Genomic DNA, 17,122 nt, shown 5'->3' on the forward strand with positions numbered 1-17,122 from the left:
GTCCTCATGATTAGTGTATTAGGCTTTATAGTCAAGTTGGGTTAACATCTGTGTTGTTAAACGACTGTCGATCGGCTACATATTTTCAGATCCGCAGTCTTTTAATAGCATTGTTTAGATCGGGAGCCCACACTTCACATTGTTCTTGTCAGCACGTTCTGTTTACACAATACAATGAGCTGCCGAGAAGATTGATTTTTTTACCCAAACTAAAAGATCATTTCGCCTGACGAAGTAGCATTTTGCTTGTTCAGTGGGTGACTGTCAACCTGTTTTTCACTTGCCGCTTATTCTTCCTCATAATACTGCAGTGTAAATGCACCTTACAAATATAAAATCGACCTAAGATATACACAAATACTCAAAAATTGAATTTCAAGCTTATCAAAAAAATAAAAAAGTTCCTTTGCCTGTCTGAATGCTCACATGAAGATGGTGTGAGCAGGTTGCGGGATGCAGTGACAGACAGAAGGCAGAGCAAGGGTTAACAAATATAACAGTTTTAAGTTAACAGGGGTTAACTCCTCGCAGGGAGGTGCAGGGTTAAATGGGGAGAATAATAGTCCAATTGTAAAGGATATGCAGAGTTAAGGAACATTGAATCAGATATGTGAATGCTGCGGGGGAGTCCATAGCGCCAACAACGGCTGGCGCGGTGCTGGTACAAGAAGGTTCAACTGGTAACGGTGGTCCTTCTTCTGGCGGTAGCGGTCGGTCTCCGGTACCTTCTGCTGAGCCCCTAATCCATGAACATATGCAGCCGGAGCAAAGAAGGTCGCAGCACAATCATGGTCTCCTGTGGGCGGGAAGGTATATGCTGGTAAGGTGGGCTGAAAACGTATGTCCACTACCCGATTCTCTCTTTGACTTTGCGGCACATGCGCTGTACTCAAGGTCACGAAGCACATGGAACCTTGCTCTCTGCCAGCCACCGGGCGCACTGCACTTCTCTCTCTGTGCTGCGCCCTGCCTGTTCCCTCCAAGACTAAAGCTCTGACAACCACTGGCGCGATGTTTCTCCAACAAGGTCCTGCGGACCACGGTCTGACAACGAGGGCAGCAGCGAACAGTCCTGGACTCTGCCCTGGCTCTTAGGCTGACATGCGGCGCTTAGCTGAACAGGGCTCCTGGCTCTTTCGCTGTTACTGCGGTGGGCTCCAGCAGCATCCCGGCATTGGATCGGCCCCGTGTCCTTGCAGCCCGGCTGCGCACCATCCGGAGCCCACTGTGCACGCACCTTACCTCTGTCACCGCCGGCGGGAACCTGCCTGATGCTGTGCGCGCTTTTAACTTATAACCGCGCCCTCAGCTTCTGGGCCAGGGAACATGTCCGGGCCTTTTTGCTTTACCCCGGACAACATGGGACGCAGCCTCAGCAGTTCCGGACCCGGTCTGATACAGGTACCCGCAGTCCAGTCTTCCTCCTTACAATGGCACCATAGCTCATAAATATATTTTATTATTATCATTATCTTTTCCAGCTCTGTGCTGTGCTGTTCTTTAGATGCTATTAGGGATAGTTCTTAGCCAGATAACAAATGTAAAGAATACAAAGTGGAATAATGAGTATTCACCTATGAGTATAGGCAGGAGCATACATAGAAATCATGAAACCTCGTAGTCTAAAAGTCCTTATTGGACCCTCACCCCACAAAGTAAAATATTTAGAAGAATAGATGGGTCAAAGAGCATAGGTGTAGAAACAGAAAGACATACCTTCCAACTTTTAAAGACAAGAAGAAGGACATGTATTGCAGCAAAAACTAAGTACATGAAGTACTGAAAGCCCCTTCGTGTTATCACCCACTTTGATACTCCTTTCATGACCCCCATAAAGTATGAAGCCAACTAATAAATCCACACACAGTAGTACAATACCTGCACATTGAAATCTCCCACACAATTTTCCCACACAGTAACCCCCCAGAAGCACAGTATGATGACCCCCCAAAGTGCCTTCAGGAAAGTGTGATACCCCAACACAGCATATTGCTGGCAGTGTGTCACCCACAGAGTGCGGTATCCCCACAGTGTCATCAATACAATATGATGTCTCCACCATGACCAATCAAACAGTATAATACCTGTTGTGAATTCTGCTTTTGGGTTCCCTCCGGTGGTAGTAGGTGGTAATGCAGTTGTCCCTGGGTTGCAGTCCTGGTCAGGTGTGTCTGCTGATTGCAGTTCTGACTGGGGTATTTAGGTGTGCAGGATTCATTAGTCCTTGCCAGTTGTCAATTGTTGTTGGGAGGTGTTGGACCTCTGCCTGGTTCCCCCTGCCTTTCTGCCAAATCAGCAAAGATAAGTGTCTGGTTTTTTTTTCTGTGGCACACATGCTGTGTGCTTCACAATTCAGTGCTATTCTTTGTGTTTTCTTGTCCAGCTTAGATTGTGTCAGTATTTTCTCAGTCTTGTTGGATTCTCTGGAGTGGCAGATATACATTCCATGTCTTTAGTTAGATTGTTGAACTTTTTGTATTATCTGCTGTGGATATTTTTGGAAGGGTTTTAATACTGACCGCCTAGTAATCTGTCCTATCCTTTCCTATTTAGCTAGAGTGGCCTCTTTTGCTAAATCCTGTTTTCTACCTGCGTGTGTCTATTCTTCTCCTACTCACAGTCATTATTCGTGGGGGGCTGCCTATCCTTTGGGGGTCTGCTCTGAGGCAAGGTAGCATTCCTATTTCCATCTTTAGGGGTATTTAGTCCTCCGGCTGTGTCGAGGTGTCTAGGGTTTGTTAGGCACACCCCACGGCTACTTCTAGTTGCGGTGTTAGTTCAGGATTTGCGGTCAGTACAGGTTCCACCGACTCCAGAGAAAGTTTCATGCGGCTCCAAGGTCACCGGATCATAACAGTACAACTGGCCAATAATGAGTTAAATGCATCTCAGAAGAAGGGAAGAAAGGTGTTGAGCCATTTTTTTTTCTGCAGTCTGTTTTGTCTTTTCTACCCTCTTTATCTATGGGTGGCTGAGGAGTCTTGTGCCAGCATGGATGTTCAGGAATTAGCTTCTCGTGTAGACCAGCTTGCTGCTAGGGTACAGGGTATTTCTGATTATATTGTTCAGACTCCTGCTTTAGAGCCGAAGATTCCTACTCCTGATTTGTTTTTTGGTGATAGGTCCAAATTTTTGGGTTTTAAAAACAATTGTAAACTGTTTTTTGCTCTGAGACCGCGATCCTCCGGTGATTCCATTCAGCAGGTTAAAATTGTCATCTCCCTGCTGCGTGGCGATCCTCAGGATTGGGCATTTTCCCTGGAATCTGGGAATCCGGCCTTGCTTAATGTAGATTCCTTTTTTCAGGCTTTAGGATTATTATATGATGAACCGAATTCTGTGGATCAAGCGGAGAAAACCTTGTTGGCCCTCTCTCAGGGTCAAGAGGCGGCAGAATTGTATTGTCAGAAATTTAGAAAATGGTCTGTGTTGACTAAATAGAATGATGATGCTTTGGCGGCAATTTTCAGAAAGGGTCTTTCTGAATCCGTTAAAGATGATATGGTGGGGTTTCCCACGCCTTCCGGTCTGAGTGATTCTATGTCTCTGGCCATTCAGATTGATCGGCGCTTGCGGGAGCGTCAAACTGTGCGCACTGTGGCGTTGTCCTTAGAGCAAAGTCCTGAGCCAATGCAGTGTGATAGGATTTTGTCTAGAACAGAACGACAAGGATTCAGACGTCAGAATAGGTTGTGTTATTAATGTGGCGACGCTTCTCATGTTATTTCAGTCTGCCCTAAATGGACAAAAAGGATCGCTAGTTCATTTACTATCAGTACTGTACAACCTAAATTTCTGTTATCGGTGTCCTTGATCTGCTCATTGTCATCATTTTCTGTCATGGCGTTTGTGGATTCAGGCGCCGCCTTGAACTTAATGGATTTTGAGTTTGCCAGGTGTTGTGGTTTTCCCTTGCAGCCTTTGCATAACCCTATTCCTTTAAGGGGGATTGATGCTACACCTTTGGCTAAAAATAAGCCCCAGTTTTGGACACAGGTGACCATGCACATGGCGCCAGCCCATCAGGAAGATTGTCGATTTCTGGTGTTGCATAATTTGCATGATGTTATCGTGCTGGGATTCCGGTGGTTGCAGGTACATAATCCTGTGTTGGATTGGAAATCTATGTCTGTGACTAGTTGGGGTTGTCAGGGGGTTCATAATGATGTTCCTTTGATGTCAATCTCCTCTTCTTCCTCTTCTGAAATTCCATAGTTTTTGTCTGATTTTCAGGATGTATTCGATGAGCCCAAGTCCAGTTCCCTTCCACCGCACAGGGACTGTGATTGTGCTATTGACTTGATTCCAGGCAGTAAGTTTCCTAAGGGCCAACTTTTCAACCTGTCTGTGCCTGAACATACCGCCATGCGGAGTTATGTTAAGGAGTCTTTGGAGAAAGGGCATATTCGGCCATCTTCTTCACCGTTGGGAGCAGGTTTTTTTTTGTTGCTAAGAAGGATGGCTCCTTGAGACCTTGTATTGATTATCGCCTCTTGAATAAGATCACGGTCAAGTTTCAATACCCTTTACCTTTGCTTTCCGATTTGTTTGCTAGGATTAAGGGGGCTAGGTGGTTTACGAAGATTGACCTTCGGGGGGCATATAATCTTGTTCGTATTAAGCAGGGTGATGAATGGAAAACTGCGTTTAATTTGCCCGAAGGCCATTTTGAATACCTTGTGATGCCATTCGGGCTCACTAACGCTCCATCTGTTTTTCAATCCTTCATGCATGATATCTTCCGGACTTATATTGATAAATTCTTGATTGTATATTTGGACGATATTTTGATTTTTTCCGATGATTGGGAGTCTCATGTGGAACAGGTCAGGATGGTATTTCAGATCCTTCGTGACAATGCTTTGTTTGTGAAGGGGTCTAAGTGTCTCTTTGGGGTGCAGAAGGTTTCTTTTTTGGGCTTCATTTTTTCTCCCTCATCTATAGAGATGGATCCGGTTAAGGTTCAGGCCATTCATGATTGGATTCAACCCACATCTGTGAAGAGCCTTCAGAAATTTTTGGGTTTTGCAAATTTTTATCGCCGTTTCATTGCTAACTTCTCCAGCGTGGTTAAACCCTTGACTGAGTTGACGAAAAAAGGCGCTGATGTGGCGAATTGGTCCTCTGCGGCTGTCTCTGCCTTTCAGGAGCTTAAACGCCGATTTACTTCTGCTCCGGTGTTGCACCAACCAGATGTTTCTCTTCCATTTCAGGTTGAGATTGATGCTTCTGAGATTGGGGCAGGGGCCGTTTTGTCTCAGAGGGATTCTGTTGGTTATTTGATGAAACAGTGTGCCTTCTTCTCCCGCAAGTTTTCGCCTGCTGAACGCAATTATGATGTCGGCAATCGGGAGTTGTTGGCTATGAAGTGGGCATTTGAGGAGTGGCGACATTGGCTTGAGGGAGCTAAGCACCGTATTGTGGTCCTGACCGATCATAATAATTTGATTTACCTCGAGTCTGCCAAACGGCTGAGTCCTAGACAGGCTCGATGGTCCTTGTTTTTTTCCCGTTTTGATTTCGTGGTTTCGTATCTTCCGAGTTCTAAGAATATTAAGGCTGATGCCCTTTCTAGGAGTTTTTTGCCTGATTCTCCTGAGGTCCTTGAACCGGTCGGCATTCTGAAAGAAGGGGTGGTCCTTTCTGCCATTTCCCCTGATTTACGGCGGGTTCTTCAGGAATTTCAGGCTGATAGACCTGACCGCTGTCCTGTGGGGAAATTGTTTGTTCCTGACAGATGGACTAGTAGAGTGATTTCTGAGGTTCACTGTTCTGTGTTGGCTGGTCATCCTGGTATTTTTGGTACCAGAGATTTGGTTGGTAGGTCCTTTTGGTGGCCTTCGTTGTCACGTGATGTGCGTTATTTTGTGCAGTCCTGTGGGACTTGTGCGCGGGCCAAGCCTTGTTGTTCCTGTGCTAGTGGGTTACTTTTGCCATTGCCGGTCCCTGAGAGGCCCTGGACGCATATTTCTATGGATTTTATTTCTGATCTTCCGGTTTCCCAGAGGATGTCGGTTATCTGGGTTGTTTGTGACTGGTTTTCTAAGATGGTTCATTTGGTGCCTTTGCCTAAATTGCCTTCCTCTTCAGAGTTGGTTCCGTTGTTTTTTCAGCATGTGGTTCTTTTGCATGGTATTCCAGAGAATATTGTGTCCGACAGAGGTTCCCAGTTTGTTTCTAGGTTTTGGCGGGCCTTTTGTGCTAGGCTGGGCATTGATTTGTCTTTTTCTTCCGCATTTCATCCTCAGACAAATGGCCAGACCGAGCGAACTAATCAGACTTTGGAGACTTATTTGAGATGCTTTGTGTCTGCCGATCAGGATGATTGGGTGGCCTTTTTGCCATTGGCCGAGTTTGCCCTTAATAATCGGGCTAGTTCGGCTACTTTGGTTTCACCTTTTTTTTGTAATTTTGGTTTTCATCCTCGTTTTTCTTCTGGGCAGGTTGAGCCTTCTGACTGTCCTGGTGTGGATTCTGTGGTTGACAGGTTGCAGCAGATTTGGGCTCATGTGGTGGACAATTTGGTGTTGTCTCAGGAGGAGGCTCAACGTTTTGCTAACCGTCGTCGGTGTGTTGGTTCCCGGCTTTGGGTTGGGGATTTGGTTTGGTTGTCTTCCCGTCATGTTCCTATGAAGGTCTCTTCCCCTAAGTTTAAGCCTCGGTTTATTGGTCCTTATAGGATTTCTGAGATTATTAATCCGTTGTCTTTTCGATTGGCGCTTCCGGCCTCTTTTGCTATCCATAATGTCTTCCATAGATCTTTATTGCGGAAATATGTGGTGCCCGTTGTTCCCTCTGTTGATCCTCCGGCCCCTGTTTTGGTTGATGGGGAGTTGGAGTATGTGGTTGAGAAGATTTTGGATTCTCGTTTTTCGAGGCGGAGGCTTCAGTACCTTGTCAAATGGAAGTGTTATGGCCAGGAGGATAATTCTTGGGTTTTTGCTTCTGATGTCCATGCTGCTGATTTGGTCCGTGCCTTTCATCTGGCTCGTCCTGATCGGCCTGGGAGCGCTGGTGAGGGTTTGGTGACCCCTCCTCAAGGGGAGGATACTGTTGTGAATTCTGCTTTTAGGTTCCCTCCGGTGGTAGTAGGTGGTAATGCAGTTGTCCTTGGGTTGCAGTTCTGGTCAGGTGTGTCTGCTGATTGCAGTTCTGACTGGGGTATTTAGGTGTGCAGGATTCATTAGTCCTTGCCAGTTGTCAATTGTTGTTGGGAGGTGTTGGACCTCTGCCTGGTTCCCCCTGCCTTTCTGCCAAATCAGCAAAGATAAGTGTCTGTTTTTTTTTTTCTGTGGCACACATGCTGTGTGCTTCACAATTCAGTGCTATTCTTTGTGTTTTTTTGTCCAGCTTAGATTGTGTATTTTCTCAGTCTTGTTGGATTCTCTGGAGTGGCAGATATACATTCCATGTCTTTAGTTAGATTGTGGAACTTTTTGTATTATCTGCTGTGGATATTTTTGGAAGGGTTTTAATACTGACCGACTAGTAATCTGTCCTATACTTTCCTATTTAGCTAGAGTGGCCTCTTTTGCTAAATCCTGTTTTCTACCTGCATGTGTCTATTCTTCTCCTACTCACAGTCATTATTTGTGGGGGGCTGCCTATCCTTTGGGGGTCTGCTCTGAGGCAAGGTAGCATTCCTATTTCCATCTATAGGGGTATTTAGTCCTCCGGCTGTGTCGAGGTGTCTAGGGTTTGTTAGGCACACCCCACGGCTACTTCTAGTTGCGGTGTTAGTTCAGGATTTGCGGTCAGTACAGGTTCCACCGACTCCAGAGAAAGTTTCATGCGGCTCCAAGGTCACCGGATCATAACAAATACCCTGCACAGTCCCAACAAAGTAGGATGACTCTAAAGTTCCACCACACATCATGATGTCCCATAATCCCCACACACAGTATAATGGCCATGACAACCCGCCATACAGTATAATGGCCATCACAGCCCACACACGATATGATACTACTACAGTACATCCCCACAAAGTATGATGCCACCACGGCCCCACACAGCAAGATGTCCCTCACACAGTATGATAGTTACCCCGCATTATAGTATGAGACCCCCACACACAATATAATTGTCCACACAGACAGCCCCCTCCCACACACACAGTATAATGTCCTCATAGTTCCCTGTACATTATAAGATTCCCACACAGTATGCTGTCAACACATCTTTCCTCAGAGTATCACGGCCCTCAAATCATCGCCCCCTCGCCTCACAGCATGATGTCCACAGATTATGAGGCTCTCACATAATGGTCCCACGGTCCCGAACATGGCCACCACACACAGTATGATGACTCCATATCCCAAACACAGTATCATGGCCCCCACTGTCCAAACACAGTAAGATGCACCCACAGCTCCCCACACAATATCATGCCTCTCATAGCTCCCAACCACACAGTATGATATCCCCATACTTCAACCAAACAATATGAGATTCCCACATGGTATGACGGCCCCACAGCCCCACACACAGCATCATTGCCCTCACAGCACCCACACACAATATGATGAACCTACATGCCCGCACACATAGAATTTCCACTCACAAGTACTGACAGCATTAAAATAAAAAATAAAACTACTTGCCAAGCCCGATTCCACTAATACGCTGCTTTGCTCTGTGGATCGTGTGGTTCGATACTCCTCGCAGCAGGTGCAATCTAGAAATGTTATCACACCTGCTGTGAGGCTTAGATGCACAGGCTGAATGGTGGAACCTGTATTGTATTCAGGCTCCATTATATTCAACTGTATCTGCATCCTAAGGTTGCAGATACTATTGAATTCCAAACATTAGGTGGGAGAGGGGTTGTCACTCAACCAGCCCATCTCCCAACTCAAGAGCCCCAAAGTGGCAGAGTGTTCTGCTGCTATTAGTTGTACACCACTGAGTACATGTTAAATCTTTAAGGATCTTTCAAGCACTCCAGAGATGATTCTTGAACTGAATCATTCATTATTCACGTAGTGGCATCACATTTGTCTTTAGGATTTTTAACACCAGTATGAAAAGGATTCCACAATTCAGACATATTCAAATAATTGATAATTAATAATTCCGCTTTCTAAGTATTGCTAATCTATAATGTCTATTTGTGTTCGATTTATTCACTGTTTACCTCTTCAGTGAGAAGTATTGACACATTACTGTATTTCTTGTTAGTGTCAGATCCTAAGGAAGTGAGATGCAGAAGATAGATCAGCAACGCGGCCTCCCAGATGAGTAACTCCCAGTTATAAACATAGCTTAGAAATGTTTCATGCCCATGAAGAACCTGTACAGAAGAACATGGAAATGACGAAATATAAAATATTACTGTACTGTATACCATTTAATCATATTTTTCTAAATGCTTGCCTTTATTTAACTATTTTTATAGTCTAGATATTAATATTAAATTGATATACTTTGAAGTGTTACATGTTAGATGTACCATTAGCAGGTTGTACCCCAACTGATAAGATGTCCATGACATCTGTAGAGCCTAATTGGTGGGGGCTATTGTCCTGTGATGACTCCTGGGATCTCAATTCACGGCATAGACTTCTAGCCTATTCCAAACAATGGCCTATATAGCACCATGTATTGTTACATCATTACAGGTCTGGTGCAAAGATGTCATCATGGCGGCAAGTGTCAGACTGCAAGATGCATAGGCCAAGAATAAGTCAAATCCACAATGGACTTCTTGTAGAAACAAAGTCAAGTGAGTACTATAACTTGGTGATAGCACATGGCAAACAATTATACCAAAGGGCAGGAGCAGATACAGACAGAAGATGGACGTTGTGCAAGAACAATATATGGTTCCCTTGCAGTCCAGCAGCTCATTATCAGATAATGCACAATTCCCCTTGCTTTGGAGGTGGAAGTGTTGCACCAATGGTATGTTCGCTCCTATTAGAGGGGGCACATGATATGGGGCACTTTCTGTATTATGGCACAATTTACTATGGAACATTAGCTGAATGCTTTTATTTTCTGTATCTGTCCTTATGTGGCTACTGATTGTGGCGCTCTTTAAAATGTATCACTTTGTATCTGAATCAATAGCTTTAAGGTGCTCTTCACTATAAAGCCCTACGGTTATCGCTATATTGAATGCAAGACACAGTTTCATGATTATGGTACAGTATTTGGGTGCACTGAGCAGCACATCAGCCATATAATTAGGGGCATAAGCAGAATGATACTATTAGAGGCAGTAAGATTGAGGGTTTTATGACGGAGGTGATGCACTAGGAAAGTAGAACTTACTCATAGCTGCAAAAAAGAGGTTTTTGATTTTCAATATGTTTTTACTTTCCTCTAAATCAACATATGATAAACCAAAAGAAAAATGGTGCAACAAAATATCTCACAGATACAGTGGGGCAAAAAAGTATTTAGTCAGTCAGCAATAGTGCAAGTTCCACCACTTAAAAAGATGAGAGGCGTCTGTAATTTACATCATAGGTAGACCTCAACTATGGGAGACAAACTGAGAAAAAAAAATCCAGAAAATCACATTGTCTGTTTTTTTAACATTTTATTTGCATATTATGGTGGAAAATAAGTATTTGGTCAGAAACAAACAATCAAGATTTCTGGCTGTCAAAGACCTGTAACTTCTTCTTTAAGAGTCTCCTCTTTCCTCCACTCATTACCTGTAGTAATGGCACCTGTTTAAACTTGTTATCAGTATAAAAAGACACCTGTGCACACCCTCAAACAGTCTGACTCCAAACTCCACTATGGTGAAGACCAAAGAGCTGTCAAAGGACACCAGAAACAAAATTGTAGCCCTGCACCAGGCTGGGAAGACTGAATCTGCATTAGCCAACCAGCTTGGAGTGAAGAAATCAACAGTGGGAGCAATAATTAGAAAATGGAAGACATTCAAGACCACTGATAATCTCCCTCGATCTGGGGCTCCACGCAAAATCCCACCCTGTGGGGTCAGAATGATCACAAGAACGGTGAGCAAAAATCCCAGAACCACGCGGGGGGACCTAGTGAATGAACTGCAGAGAGCTGGGACCAATGTAACAAGGCCTACCATAAGTAACACACTACGCCACCATGGACTCAGATCCTGCAGTGCCAGACGTGTCCCACTGCTTAAGCCAGTACATGTCCGGGCCCGTCTGAAGTTTGCTAGAGAGCATTTGGATGATCCAGAGGAGTTTTGGGAGAATGTCCTATGGTCTGATGAAACCAAACTGGAACTGTTTGGTAGAAACACAACTTGTCGTGTTTGGAGGAAAAAGAATACTGAGTTGCATCCATCAAACACCATACCTACTGTAAAGCATGGTGGTGGAAACATCATGCTTTGGGGCTGTTTCTCTGCAAAGGGGCCAGGATGACTGATCCGGGTACATGAAAGAATGAATGGGGCCATGTATCGTGAGATTTTGAGTGCAAACCTCCTTCCATCAGCAAGGGCATTGAAGATGAAACGTGGCTGGGTCTTTCAACATGACAATGATCCAAAGCACACCGCCAGGGCAACGAAGGAGTGGCTTCGTAAGAAGCATTTCAAGGTCCTGGAGTGGCCTAGCTAGATCTCAACCCTGTAGAAAACCTTTGGAGGGAGTTGAAAGTCCATGTTGCCAAGCGAAAAGCCAAAAACATCACTGCTCTAGAGGAGATCTGCATGGAGGAATGGGCCAACATACCAACAACAATGTGTGGCAACCTTGTGAAGACTTACAGAAAACGTTTGACCTCTGTCATTGCCAACAAAGGATATATTACAAAGTATTGAGATGAAATTTTGTTTCTAACCAAATACTTATTTTCCACCATAATATGCAAATAAAATGTTAAAAAAACAGATAATGTGATTTTCTGGATTTTTTTTTCTCAGTTTGTCTCCCATAGTTGAGGTCTACCTATGATGTAAATTACAGATGCCTCTCATCTTTTTAAGTGGTGGAACTTGCACTATTGCTGACTGACTAAATACTTTTTTGCCCCACTGTATATCAACTTTATTAAACCTTTTCGCGCCAGAGCCTGTTTAAGCCTTCGTGACCAGGCCAATTTTTACAATTCTGACCAGTGTCACTCTATGAGGTCATAACTATGGAACTCTTCAACAGATCCCACTGATTTTGAGTTTTTTTTTTTCGTGACATATTGTACTTCATGATATTGGTAAAATTTGTTCAATATAACTTGCGTTTGTTTCTAAAAATGTTGGAAATTTGGTGAAAATTTCATAATTTTCAAACTTTTAATCTTTAGGCCCTTAAAGGGAATCTGTCACCTCATTTTAGCTGTGTAAACTGCGGCCACCGCCATCAGGGCTTATCTACAGCATTCTGTAATGCTGTAAATAAGCCTCCGATGTAACCTGAAAGTTAAGAAAAACAAGCTGGATTATACTCACCTGGGGGGCAGTCCGGTTCCGATGGGCGTCGCAGGTCTGGGTCCGGCACCTCCCATCTTCATACGATGTTGTCATGCTCCTTGCTTCTGTTGCGGCTCCTGCGCAGGCGTAATTCTCTGCCCTGTTGGGGGCAGAGCAAAGTACTGCAGTGCGCAGGCGCCGGGAAAGGTCAGAGAGGCCCAGCGCCTGCGCACTGCAGTACTTTAATCTAACTTGTTTTTCTTATGTTTCAGGTTACATCTGGGGCTTACCTACAGCATTACAGAATTCTGTAGATAAGCCAGTGATGGCGGTGGCCGCAGTTTATACCGCCAAAATGAGGTGACAGATTCCCTATAAACCAGAGAGATATGTCACAGAAAATAGTTAATAAATAACATTTACCACATGTCTACTTTACATCAGCACAATTTTTGAAGTTAATTTTTTTTCTTGTTAGAAGGTTTAAAAGTTGATCAGCGATTTTCTCATTTTTCCAACAGCATTTACAAAACCAAATTTTTTAGGGACCACATCACACTTGAAGTGACTATGAGGGGCCTATATGATAGAAAATACCCAAAAGTTACACCATACTAAAAACTGCAGCCCTCAAACTGTTCAAACCACATTCAAGAAGTTTACTAACCCTTCAGGTGCTTCACAGGAACTAAAGCAATATGGAAGAAAAAAATTTAACTTTCAGGCTGGGGTCACACTTGGCGTAAGACAATACGCCACGTATTATACGTCCGTACTACGGCCGTAATACGGAGAAATGTTCCCAAAATATTGATCCGTAGTCAGGGTGTGTCAGCGTATTTTGCGCATGGCATCCTCCGTATGTAATCCGTATGGCATCCGTACTGCGATATTTTCTCGCAGGCTTGCAAAACCGACATCTAATGGATTTATGTGCTCAAATGTTAGGGAAAACATATATACAGTATATATATATATATATATATATATATATATATATATATATATATATATATATGTCATTGAGACACATATATATATATTCTGTATTTATATTTCATTCAGCGCGATATCTGTGAACAGCCGGTAATTCAATTGCCGGCTTTTCATTTCTCCTGCACAAACCCGACAGGATATGAGACATGGTTTACATACAGTAAACCATCTCATATCCCCTTTTTTTGCATATTCCACACTACTAATGTTAGTAGTGTGTATGTGCAAAATTTCAGCGTTGTAGCTGCTAAAATAAAGGGTTAAATGGTGGAAAAAATTGGCGTGGGCTCCCGCGCAATTTTCTCCGCCAGAATGGTAAAGCCAGTGACTGAGGGCAGATATTAATAGCCAGGAGAGGGTCCATGGTTATTGGCCCCCCCGTGGCTAAAAACATCTGCCCCCAGCCACCCCAGAAAAGGCACATCTGGAAGATGCGCCTATTCTGGCACTTGGCCACTCTCTTCCCACTCCCTGTAGCGGTGGGATATGGGGTAATGAAGGGTTAATGCCACCTTGCTATTGTAAGGTGACAATAAGCCAGATTAATAATGGAGAGGCGTCAATGATGACACCTATCCATTATTAATTCAATTGTTTGAAAGGGTTAAAAAACAAAAACACACACATGATTTAAAAGTATTTTAATGAAATAAACACAGCGGTTGTTTTAATATTTTATTGCTCTCTCAATCCATTTGCAGGCCCTCGCTTGGCAAAATAATAAATGCACAAGATACATACCTTCTGATGTCAGATCACGTCCAACGAGGTAATCCATCTGAAGGGGTTAACTAATATTACAGGCACGAGCTGCGATAAACCAGTCGCTCGTGCCTGTAATCCCCGGGTGCTGAAAGGAAAGCAGAGTGATCTATACTTACATTGAGTCGCGGTGATGCGCCCCTGCTGGATGTTCTCATGAACTGCAGCCTGGGAACTTTTTCCCACGCTCCAGGTCATATGAGGACATCCACCAGGGGGCGCATCACCGCGACTGAAGGAAATGTAGGTCAATGACCTACATTTCATTCATTCGCCGGGGATTACAGGCACGGAGCACACCGCTGCATTAGCAGGGCTCCTGCCTGTAAAATGATTAACCCCTTCAGATGGATTACATCGTGGGAAGTGATCTGACATCAGAAGGTATGTATCTTGTGCGTTTATTATTTTGCCAAGCGAGGGCCTGGAAATGGATTGAGAGAACAATAAATTATTAAAACAACCGCTGTGTTTATTTCATTAAAATACTTTTAAATCATGTGTGTGTGTGTTTATTAACTCTTTCAAACAATTGGATTAATAATGGATAGGTGTCATAATTGACGCCTCTCCATTATTAATCTGGCTTAATGTCACCTTACAATAGCAAGGTGGCATTAACCCTTCATTACCCCATATCCCACCGCTACAGGGAGTGGGAAGAGAGTGGCCAAGTGCCAGAATAGGCGCATCTTCCAGATGTGCATTTTCTGGGGTGGCTGGGGGCAGATGTTTTTAGCCACGGAGAGGCCAATAACCATGGACCCTCTCCTGGCTATTAATATCTGCCCTCAGTCACTGGCTTTACCATTCTGGCGGAGAAAATTGCGCGGGAGCCCACGCCAATTTTTTCCGCCATTTAACCCTTTATTTTAGCAGCTACAGCGCTGAAATTTTGCACATACACACTACTAACATTAGTAGTTAGGAATATGCAAAAAAAAAGGGGATATGAGATGGTTTACTGTATGTAAACCATGTCTCATATCATGTCGGGTTTGGTAAGGAGAAATGAAAAGCCGGCAATTGAATTACCGACTTTTCACTAACACCGCTGCGTATTTCTCGCAAGTCACACTGCTGGTCCGTGTGGAATCCGTATTTTTCTCGCCCCCATAGACTTTCATTGGCGATTTTTTTGCGCAATACGCTGACAAACGCAGCATGCTGCGATTTTGTACGGCCGTAGAAAGCCGTATATTACGGATCCGTAATATACGGCTAATAGGAGCAGCCCCATTGAGAATAATTGTGCCGTATGTTATGCGAGTTTTACGGATGTAGTTTCTGCGCTCTTACGTCCGTAAAACTCGCATGTGTGACCCCGGCCTCACTCTTTCCCACAAAAATGTTACTTTAGCCCCACAATTTTTTTTTATTTTCACAAGGGTAGCAAGAAAAAATGGATCATACATTTTGTGGTGCAATTACTTCTGAGTATGTTATCACCCCATATGTGGAGTAAAACTACTGTTAAGGCTCACGGCAGCGCTCGGAACAGATGAAACACCTTTTGACTTTCTGAATGCAAAATTTGCTGAAATCGAAAGCGGATGCCAGGCAGCGTTTGGAGAGCTCTGATGTGCCTGCACAGTGGAAACCCCCACAATTGACCCTATTTGGGAAACTAGACTCCTTAACGAATTTATCTAGAAGTGTGGTGAGCATCTTGAACTCCCAGGTGCTTCATAGATTTTATGAGGTTGAGCCATGAAAATTAAAAAACTAATTTTTCCCACAAAAATATTATTTTAGCCTCCAATTTTTTATTTTCACAAGGATAGCAAGAGAAAATGGACCACACAAATTTTTGTGCAATTTTTTCTGAGTAGGCCCGATTCCACTTGTTTTGTGGAAAACTACTGTTTTGGCGCATGGCAGGGCTCTTAAGGGAAGGAGCACTATTTTGGCTGGAATAGGTTGCGAACACCATGTCAAATTTGAAGAGCCTTTGAGTTGCCCAAACAGCAGAAACCCCAACAAGTGACCCCATTTTGGAAACTACACCTTTCAAAGTATTCATCTAGGGGAATAGTGAGTATTTTTCTAACCATGAGGTGATTCACAGACTTGTATAACTTTGGGCTGAGTAACGGAAATATTACCATTTTTTCGACTAAAATGTTGCTTTGACCCCAAGAGTGTAGTTTTCAAAAGGGGTAATAAGAGAAAATGAACAGTACAATTTATTATGCAAATTCTCTTGTGATCATATTGACCCAGGTGTGTCACAGAATTTTATACCACTGGGCGGAAAATAAAATATAATTATGGTACAGTTTTAAAACCAAAAAATCTTTTTAGCTCCAGATTTTACATTTTCACAAGGGTAAAAAGGCACCACCAACATTTTACTGAAGCCCACCTCTGGGAGATTATTGGCTCCAGCCTTGCACCACCAGGACACTTCCTCCTCCCAGCTCAGGGCCCTCAGCATTGCCCCACTCCTGCCACCGCTGGCTTCCTGCAGTGGCAACCTTGCTCCTGCACCTGTGACCCTGCTCCACTGCTGCCACCCCTCCGGTAAGCTAAATTCAGACTCTAAGTTGGACCCCTATAATCACATTAAAAATGTAAAAAATATATTTTTCCTATTTTCTTCCTCTAAATTTGGAGTGCGCTTTATTGTCTAGTGCATCTTATAGTCTGAAAAATATAGGTATAAGGTTTTATCATGCATTCATTAATTCTTGTTATACAGCATGGGATAACTCATATTAAGGGCAGAATCTGACTGCTGTATTTCTCCCGCGAGAATCGCATCGCACTGCATGCACTGACCTGGCACCTCTACTGACCTGAGCAAGATTCTCAAGCGCGAAATACGGCAGTCTGTGTCTGCCCTTTGAAACAGGTTAAGAAAGGACACATCTGAATATGTTTGGCACATAACTGTGTCTATATAGTGAATACTAACCTGAGCACAGCAAATGAAGGCAATAGAGAGGGTTACCAAATAAACTGAAGATACAATAACGTCCACTGATCTCTGGGGTCCTCGTCTCTGGT

General features: G+C 43.7%; 1 protein-coding gene across 2 annotated transcripts in view; it reads right to left on the bottom strand.

The window, feature by feature from the left end:
- Window positions 1-17,122, bottom strand: part of PHTF1 (putative homeodomain transcription factor 1) — a 255,671-nt gene that overhangs the window by 17,348 nt on the left and 221,201 nt on the right. For both annotated transcript variants that reach the window (XM_077294934.1, XM_077294933.1), the window contains exons 15-16: window positions 17,031-17,117; window positions 9,137-9,292 (exon numbers count right to left, since the gene is read on the bottom strand). In XM_077294934.1, the coding sequence (XP_077151049.1) occupies window positions 9,137-9,292; window positions 17,031-17,117 (243 nt within the window). The remainder of the gene's footprint in view (window positions 1-9,136; window positions 9,293-17,030; window positions 17,118-17,122) is intronic.

This window comes from Ranitomeya variabilis, chromosome 3 (assembly GCF_051348905.1).
Source record: "Ranitomeya variabilis isolate aRanVar5 chromosome 3, aRanVar5.hap1, whole genome shotgun sequence".
NCBI classification, from domain to species: Eukaryota; Metazoa; Chordata; class Amphibia; order Anura; family Dendrobatidae; genus Ranitomeya; species Ranitomeya variabilis.